Source organism: Oncorhynchus gorbuscha, linkage group LG03 (genome assembly GCF_021184085.1).
Source record: "Oncorhynchus gorbuscha isolate QuinsamMale2020 ecotype Even-year linkage group LG03, OgorEven_v1.0, whole genome shotgun sequence".
Lineage (NCBI taxonomy): Eukaryota > Metazoa > Chordata > Actinopteri > Salmoniformes > Salmonidae > Oncorhynchus > Oncorhynchus gorbuscha.
In genome coordinates this window covers 70931981-70941759 of record NC_060175.1, presented here as the reverse complement: position 1 = coordinate 70941759, position 9779 = coordinate 70931981, and the positions used below count along the sequence as shown (strand labels likewise).

The 9779-nt window shown below is 42.4% G+C and overlaps 1 protein-coding gene across 1 annotated transcript in view; it reads left to right on the top strand.

Annotated features, from left to right (window-relative positions):
* The first annotated feature begins 1847 nt into the window (after window positions 1–1847).
* espn (espin) overlaps window positions 1848–9779 on the top strand; it is a 107935-nt gene continuing 100003 nt past the window's right edge. Inside the window, 1 exon segment of the mRNA XM_046343563.1 lies at window positions 1848–2782. Coding sequence (XP_046199519.1) covers window positions 2489–2782 — 294 coding nt within the window. The 5' untranslated portion in view covers window positions 1848–2488.

Below are 9779 nucleotides of genomic sequence, written 5' to 3'. Positions count from 1 at the left end.
GAGATAGAATGAATAGAGTACACACAATCTCCTATACCATTCCAATCTATCTGACGGTCATATTTGATCTACACAATACATTTCTATCTGAACATTCTGTATATGTCCATTCTCCTGAATGTCCATTGCCCCAGGTGTACATAATCAAGTCAAACCAATTATATTTTGTACAGATAAGTGTAAATAAGTTGTAACATTCAACTACTGTATGACTCTTTCAACATGCCGCTGAAAAGCTTGAAACATGCAATTAATTTTGTGATACCTGAAAATACTGCATACTAATTCAAAGCCATTTGAAAACATTGCAAACAGCAATTTGGATGCTTCGAAAAAAACTTTTTTGTACTTCTTTGTCCATTTGAGGGTAAGTGTTCTTGTTTCAAACACATACTACCTATATTTAAAGGGATAGTTTACTCAGAATGCAACCTAACATACATTTCCACCTATCTTGGCTGTAGTTGATTCAAGAAGGCAGTTTTGGAATATTTAGTTTCCTTTCAATACTTAATAACCATATTTTGTTACCGTTAGCATTCTCAGTAACACTTAACATGAAACTGTTCTTGTTCCTGTGTAATAAAACTGTAATGAATAATTAAATGAATAATTAGAGGATCATTTTATTAGCATGTTGTTACATAATACTTAATTGCATTTTAATTTCATAGCAATTAGATGAGTGTTTTTGTAACTACTGTACACAATAGGAATAGTGACTGTTCTTTATTCCACTTATGTAGGGTGTGTTCGTAAATTCAATCTGGAGTGCCAGAGTGCGCTCAGAGTGCCCCCTGGGTCTTCGTAAATTCAGAGCTTGTTAGATTGTCCAGTCATATATTCAGAGCGTTTTTCTCTCAGAGCGGTCAGAGCGCACACGGGACGCTCTGGCTGAGGAGTAGGGTTGATCGAGCGTTCTGGCCTCACAACTGCAGTCAAGCATCCAAGCTAACTGGCTAACGTTGGCTAGCTTTCTAGCTACTTCCAGACACAAATGAGAGAACACCTCACTCTGACCATTTTACTCACCCTAGCAGAGCTGATAGGCTGTTTTTATGTTATCTATAGCGTAGGTGACTGTAACTGCAGCTGGCAATAATTTAATTTACGTTGTTTTGCCAACGTTTACTGACACCGGCCATATTCAACGGGTGTTGAGCGTTCGTAAATTCCTCAGTTATTCTGCGCTCTGGCACACTCAGACGAGTGCTCTGAAAATGGAGTAGATAGCCAGAGGGAATTTACGGACGCACGCGTAATAACTCAATCATTATGCAATTATAAAGCCATTTCCAAAGTACTATCTAACAACAATGTTGTTATTGTAATAATTGCAAAGTTACTACACATATATAAGAACTTCATGTCAAGTGCTCCTATATTACCTTATGTCTCACTCATGAATATATATATTTTTTTGTCATGTTGAAGCTGTAAAAGTGGTGTACTCTAATGTTGAAATGATTCCATTTCCCTCGTGTATTTAATTAGGCTATAGGACATATTAAGATTGATGTTTTCTGAGATCTGAATTTGAATATCAAAGAAAATAGTTGCATTTTAGTTGAAACTCTATATAAACTATATTCGGCTACCTCAAGTATTTGAAATGTTGGTATGGTCAGCTCTCCTCCTGGATAGCAGCTGCAAGTTTTTGCTCCAAACCTTCTCTAACACACCTGATTCTGCTCATCAAGGTGCTGATCTCATTAGTAGCAAAAGCCTGCACCACCATCAGTAGGGTTGGGGAGGGTTGGCCACCACTGACGTAGGCTACTGTCCCTTTAACTACTGAGACGATTTCAAGCGACCAACATACTACTGGAGTGATCCTCCCCCCGATGGATTATTTATCAAGCGGTGAGTCCCATGTCGCGATTTGCGGCAATTGTGGATACGGGATCCAAGACAGCCGCCCGGAATTATATTAATAATGTCCTACAACTCCGATAACGTTATCATAACAGAGAAATTATGAAGATAGAAGTCAATATGAAGACCAAAGAATATCTCTGTAACAGGTGTTTGAGCTATGCGTGTTGAGGTAGAGGAGAGCAAGCCATCAGGTGAACTTTATCGTCGTGCGCAATTATAGGTTACCAGTATGCATTAATTATGTTTATGTTTACTTTATTAACTCAATTACTAAACTGACTCAGAATTTGATAATTCTGTTGATATTATGTAAAACAACATTTGTTTTTAATAAGTAAAATGACCAAATACATGCTCATTGAAAGACATCGCCTACCTATCCAAGGAAATAGGCTTTTTTTTCTCTCACTTAGATGATGTATGCAGATCTCTGTCAATTCAACGAGATATGCTTCTAAATAGTGGACATACATTTGTTATCTTACTGTAATGATCACAGGACTGGAATGATATTGTTATCTACGAAGAAAATTGTTCAGGAGTTAAATAGAGGTTAAACCTCATCTAGATGCTGCGTTTATAAATACGGAGGAGTTGTCTAGCAGCAGTTATGGTGGTGGAGAGGACACTGCTTGCCGCAAGGCAGGGGGATGTACAAACTCTGAAAGTGCAATTAGCGGAGAAAGTACTGAACAGCGACGTAAAGGACCTTCTCGGAGCCTCACCTGTCCACCATGCCGCCCGTGCTGGAAAACTGACTTGCCTACGTTTCCTCGTGGAAGAAGCGGGTTTACCGGGCAACAGTTTGGCGAATAATGGCGCCAGCCCCGCACACGACGCTGCTGCCACTGGTAACCTGGCCTGCTTACAGTGGCTATTAACTCAAGGTGGATGTCGTACCGCGGTGAGTGGCGTTATTTTCTTGCTACATAGCTACATTGCCTAGAGTAGGCCTACATTGCTTTTAAAAAAGGCTTAGTTCCATAATACAGCCAACATCATTCATCACACAGACCTCTTGTTATAATTTTAAGACCAGTCAGAGCTCGGAGGTCTATAGGACAACTTCTAGAGCAGCAAGGTCGAGGCCTGCAGTTGCTTTAATTTCCAATCCATCAGTCCTGTAGCCTAGACCTGAAAAACACAAATGAGTTCTATTGTTTCCCAATATTAGTCATGTTGGACTAGGCCCGAGCCTACCCATCTCTCTTAGGCCAGTATTTGCTTGACTGTCAAATTGAGCATTTTGCCACATTTCCAGCCTGGAAATTACATTCATCACTTCTTCACACCACTTCAGCATAACACAATTAGTCACTCAGACAGTTATTTGACCTCTATTGTAAGGCCTAAGAGGATAACCCTTGTCCCTAGTACCCCCAATGATTTATGTATAGGCCTACACTAGATGACTGATAGGGGGCGCTGTGTTGAAGCCATCTGCCGAAGAGGATAACCCTTGTCCCTAGTACCCCCAATGATTTATGTATAGGCCTACACTAGATGACTGATAGGGGGCGCTGTGTTGAAGCCATCTGCCTAAGAGGATAACCCTTGTCCCTAGTACCCCCAATGATTTATGTATAGGCCTACACTAGATGACTGATAGGGGGCGCTGTGTTGAAGCCATCCTGCATCATACATTTACATTACATTACATTTAAGTCATTTAGCAGACGCTCTTATCCAGAGCGACTTACAAATTGGTGCATTCACCTTATGACATCCAGTGGAACAGTCACTTTACAATAGTCTTGGCACTCCCCCACCATTGTAAAACATATTTAGCATTTTATTCATATCTACATTCGTTTTTTGCCACATGTATTCTATTACAGACAACTTAATGCATATTTTTTTACATTATATTATGCAAGCTAAACATACAAATAAAACATATCAAAAATATAAAACATTTTCATTAAAGTATCATTTTTTAGAGATTACTAATAAAATAATTATATACATGCAATTTTGTCCTTGAATCATTTAATGGAAATACTGTAGAATTCCATTCATTCCATTGGAGGAATGCTTCTACTGGGGAGTGCCAATATGGCCGACAAGTGGCTTCGATGCCTCTCAATGATCAATACATAGCATCAGCAATCCAGGGTTTAAATACTGTACATCAGTGACTGCACCACCCACTTTTCTTTAGGCTTGTGCAGGCTTTTGTCTCAATGAACAACACATGGTCCGGATAATTGTGCTACTGTATATAACCTGTTGCCATTGAGAATACCTGAGACTTGTATTAGTTATTACTCTGTAATTATCATCAATACCCATTCTAAGGGAAGTGTCACCACAGCAGGCAGTCTGTCCAGTGTACTAAGGTCTATACAACAATGTCACCTATGCTGGACTAATTTGATATGATTTTTACAACAGCTTGAGAAAAAAATCACCTAGATCCCAGGTCCTCATGCTGAATGTGTAGCGACTGGACCATTTGACAAAACGTGTGGGAAACGTAATTTTGGTAAAACTGCATTGATTTCCATACACAAACTTAACTCTGTCTACCTAATGGCACAGGTTACATAAATGTTTGGCCTCACTTTCAGCATCCTGGGAAATATGAATGTAATATTATTGTGTAAAACTGATTGTTATAGGGTGAAAAAGACATTCACTTTCCACCCTCTATATTAATAATAAGAAGTCTGACTTGTCCACATAAAACAGCGTTTCCACCCTCTATGTTAATAACAAGAAGTCTGACTTGTCCACATAAAACAGCGTTTCCACCCTCTATGTTAATAACAAGAAGTCTGACTTGTCCACATAAAACAGCGTTTCCAGCGTTTCCCTCTATGTTAATAACAAGAAGTCTGACTTGTCCACATAAAACAGCGTTTCCACCCTCTATGTTAATAACAAGAAGTCTGACTTGTCCACATAAAGCAGCATTTGAGCCCAATGATACATATTCGTCATTTCACACTTGAGTCGGTAGAGACATTGGTTACAAGATTTGAGAAAATCCTTTTCGGGTCAAAGAGTCACAAGGATGTATTCAGCTGTAATCTTCATATCTATTTGCCATAGAGTAGTGGTGCGCACCAATATCGATAATTCGATACTAATCATACCTCACTTTCCCTGAATATTAATTTACAACACATACTATAATGTCACACACCCACACTATGGTTCAAACTTCAGGATTCATTGAAATATTTGAGGACATGACATTTGACTTATGAATTACTGACCGGTATTGAGTACACCATTAGTCCAATGTCATCTAAACACATGTTTGAAAGTAAACTATATAATGTACCTAATCACAGGAGGTTGGTGGCACCTTAATTGGGGAGGATGGGCTCGTGGTCATTGCTGGAGCGTTAAATAGTGGAATGGTATCAAATACATCAAACACGTGGTTTCCATTTATTTGATGCCATTCCATCTGCTCCGTTCCAGCTATTATTATGAGCCGTCCTCCCGTAAGCAGCCTCCACTGCTTCTTGTTTTGAAACTCAAGTAATAGTTTGTTTTGGCTCTGTCTAGAAGCATCTGGTAGCTGTGTTATTTCATTTGGGTACTTGAAGAGTGTTAAATCTGTACAAGGGATGAAACCCTATATAGAGCACCTTCAAATGGGATTAGAAGTTTGGAAAGCGGTATGCCCTGATGACATTGTCCGCACAATTAATTGGGTTAATGACTTATCTTTCGATAACTCTATTCGCCATGTGCCAATCACTTAGTCTGGGCTAGGCCTGAAAGACACTGGCATTCACACTGCTTTGTTCACTGACCAATTCAGCAAAAATGAGGTCGTAACAATGGGGAATCGATCGGTAGATAAAGGTGCTCTAAATTGACCCTTTTGCATACCTCACCATACCAGGAGACATCCATTTCTTCATCATTGGAAAATATAAATGGTTGAGTTTGATATAATTTAAAAGCTTACAAACAGTGTTGTCAAACTATTTTATTACTTTGATTTAAAAAAAAAAAATGGTCCTTTTGAAACCTTTAACGTGCAAAGTAAATGTTTTATTCATAAGCATATGTTGTAGCTTAGACTCTATTAAACATCATCTGAGGTTGTGTCGTGCATTCCATGGCTTGAGACACCACATTCTCTTAACTATAGGGTGGGTGTCATTTCAATCATAGAAATTGAACTCATAGAATGGACCTATCCCTTCAGAACCCTGCAATGTGTTGGTATGTAACGGATGTGAAACGGCTAGCTTAGTTAGCGGTGCGCGCTAAATAGCGTTTCAATCAGTTACGTCACTTGCTCTGAGACCTTGAAGTAGTAGTTCCCCTTGCTCTGCAAGGGCCGCGGCTTTTGTGGAGCAATGGGTGATGATGCTTTGAGGGTGACTGTTGTCGATGTGTGCAGAGGGTCCCTGGTTCGCGCCCGGGTATGGGCGAGGGGACGGACGTAAAGTTATTCTGTTACATTGATGCTGTTGACCCGGATTACTGGTTGCTGCGGGAAAAAAAAGGAGGAAGGTCAAAAGAGGGGTGAGTGTAACGGATGTGAAACGGCTAGCTTAGTTAGCAGTGCGCGCTAAATAGCGTTTCAATCGGTTACGTCACTTGTTCTGAGACCTTGAAGTAGTAGTTCCCCTTGCTCTGCAAGGGCCGCGGCTTTTGTGGAGTGATGGGTAACGATGCTTCGTGGGTGACTGTTGTCGATGTGTGCAGAAGATCCCTGGTTCGCGCCCGGGTATGGGCGAGGGGACGGTTTAAAATTATACTGTTACAGGTACATGATTGAAATGTCAATTAAATTGAAATTGAAACTTCTAAATACTACCACATAAATGACCGCTGATACACTCACGTCGAATGTCAACTTAAATCATCATGTCTATTCTAATAAACACAGCAAAAAAAGAAACGGCCCTTTTTCAGGACCCTGTCTTTCAAAGATAATTCGTAAAAATCCAAATAACTTCACAGATCTTCATTGTAAAGGGTTTAAACACTGTTTCCCATGCTTGTTCAATGAACCATAAACAATTCATGAACATGCACCTATGAAACGGTCGTTAAGACACTAACAGCTTACAGACGGTAGGCAATTAAGGTCACAGTTATGAAAACTTAGGACACTAAAAGAGGCCTTTCTACTGACTGAAAAACACCAAAAGAAAGATGCCCAGGGTCCCTGCTCATCTGCATGAATGTGTCTTAGGCATGCTGCAAGGAGGCATGAGGACTGCAGATGTGGCCAGGGCAATAAATTGCATAATCCGTACTGTGAGATGCCTAAGACTGCACTACAGGGAGACAGGATGAACAGCTGATCGTCCTCGCAGTGGCAGACCATGTGTAACAACACCAGCACAGGATCGGTACATCTGAACAGCACACCTGGTGTGTACAGTATGGCAACAACAACTGCCCGAGGTACACCAGCAACGCACAATCCCTCCATCAGTGCTCAGACTGTCCGCAATAGGCTGAGAGAGGCTGGACTGAGGGCTTGTAGGCCTGTTGTAAAGGCAGGTCCTCACCAGACATCACCGATAACAACGTCACCTATGGACACAAACCCACCGTCGCTGGACCAGACAGGACGGGCAAAAGTGCTCTTCTTCACTGACGAGTCGTGGTGTTGTCTCACCAGGGGTGATGGTGGGATTCGAGTTTATCGTCGAAGGAATGAGCGTTACACTAAGGCCTGTACTCTGGAACGGGATCGATTTGGAGGTGGAGGGTCTGGCATGGTCTGGGGCGGTGTTTGACAGCATCATCGTACTGAGCTTGTTGTCATTGCAGGCAATCTCAATGCTTTGCGTTACAGGGAAGACATCCTCCTCCCTCATGTGGTACTCTTCCTGTAGGCTCATCCTGACATGACCCTCCAGCATGACAATGCCACCAGCCATACTGCTCGTTCTGTGTGTGATTTCCTGCAAGACAAGAATGTCAGTGTTCTGCCATGGCAAGCGCAGAGCCTGGATCTCAATCCCATTGAGCACGTCTGGGACCTGTTGGATCGGAGGGTGAGGGTTAGGGCCATTCCCCCCAGGAATGTCCGGGAACTTGCAGGTGCCTTGGTGAAAGAGTGGGGTAACATCTCACAGCAAGAACTGGCAAATCTGGTGCAGTCCATGAGGAGGAGATGCACTGTAGTACTTAATGCAGCTGGTGGCCACACCAGATATTGACTGTTACTTTTGATTTTGACCCCCCTCCTTCGTTCAGGGACACATTATTCAATTTCTGTTAGTCACATGTCTGTGGAACTTGTGCAGATTATGTTTCAGTTGTGGAATCTTATGTTCATACAAATATTTACACATGTTAAGTTTGCTGAAAATCAACATTTACATTTACATTTAAGTCATTTAGCAGACGCTCTTATCCAGAGTGACTTACAAATTGGTGCATTCACCTTATGACATCCAGTGGAACAGTCACTTTACAATAGTGCATCTAAATCTTAAAGGGGGGGGGGGGTGAGAGGGATTACTTATCCTATCCTAGGTATTCCTTAAAGAGGTGGGGTTTCAGGTGTCTCCGGAAGGTGGTGATTGACTCCGCTGTCCTGGTGTCGTGAGGGAGTTTGTTCCACCATTGGGGGGCCAGAGCAGCGAACAGTTTTGACTGGGCTGAGCGGGAGCTGTACTTCCTCAGTGGTAGGGAGGCAACACAGTTGACAGTGAGAGGACGTTTTGTTTTTTGCTGAGTTGATCTATCTTTCTATGATTTCAATAGGTTTCCTATGGAGGATTGACAGTATACTTTAAAACAATGGATATCCCCATTCTGGTCAGCATTCTCTGATGTGTGGACCTCCAACCATTTCAATTGTATTCCCATTTTAGTACATTTATCAGCCAAAACATGACACCCACCTTTTATTCAAGAGCTGAAAGTTACTTTCTAAACTTCTGAAATGGGCAAATATGTATGGAAGGTTTCGCTCAAATCAAAAGGAGTCCTGTCAAAAAGTGATTGAATTCAAATGGATTTACCCAGTAGTGAATTTATATCCTTCTTTCCTCTGGCTGTTCTCCCATACATGTCCCAGGCTTTAGAGAGAGGGTACATGGAAAGGAGGGATGACAGACTTGTTATGGTAATGCAGAGATACCAATTTTTCACTTTACATGTATGCCAAACAAACACCATTGATTTCAAAGTTTACCACACCACACAACTCAATGCACAAATACTACTTTTGAACATTTTACAGAAACACTCACTGGAAGAACTGTGCAGATGCAAAACACCCTTGGGGGGATGGAGTGAGAGTCAGGAGTTGGAAGAGACAGGGGCTGAGAGAGACAGGGGCTGAGAGAGAGGGAGAGAGAGGGGATGAGAGAGGCTGGGAGAGAAAAAGAGAGGGAAAGAGAGAGAGGCTGGGAGCACGAGAGAAAGAGGCTGGGAAAGAGTGAGAGGGAAAGCGAGAGTGGCTGGGAGAGCACGAGAGAAAGAGGCTGGGAGAGCATGAGACACGAGAGAAAGAGGATGGGAGAGCAAGAGAGAAAGAGCCTGGGAGAGCACGAGACACGAGAGAAAGAGGCTGGGAGAGCACGAGAGAAAGAGGTTGGGAGAGCACGAGAGAAAGAGGCTGGGAGAGCACGAGAGAAAGAGGCTGAGAGAGCACGAGAGACAGAGGCTTAGCGAGCACGAGAGAAAGAGGCTGGGAGAGCACGAGAGAAAGAGGCTGAGAGTGCACGAGAGAAAGAGACTGGGAGAGCACGAGAGAAAGAGGCTGAGAAGGAACAAGAGAAAGAGGCTGGGAGAGCATGAGAGAAAGAGGCTGAGAGAGCACGAGAGAAAGAGGCTGAGAGAGCACGAGAGAAAGAGGCTGAGAGAGCACGAGAGAAAGAGGCTGGGAGAGCACGAGAGGCTGGGAGAGTGCGAGAGGCTGGGAGTGGGGGAGCGAGAGGCTGGAAGTAGGGGATAAGGAG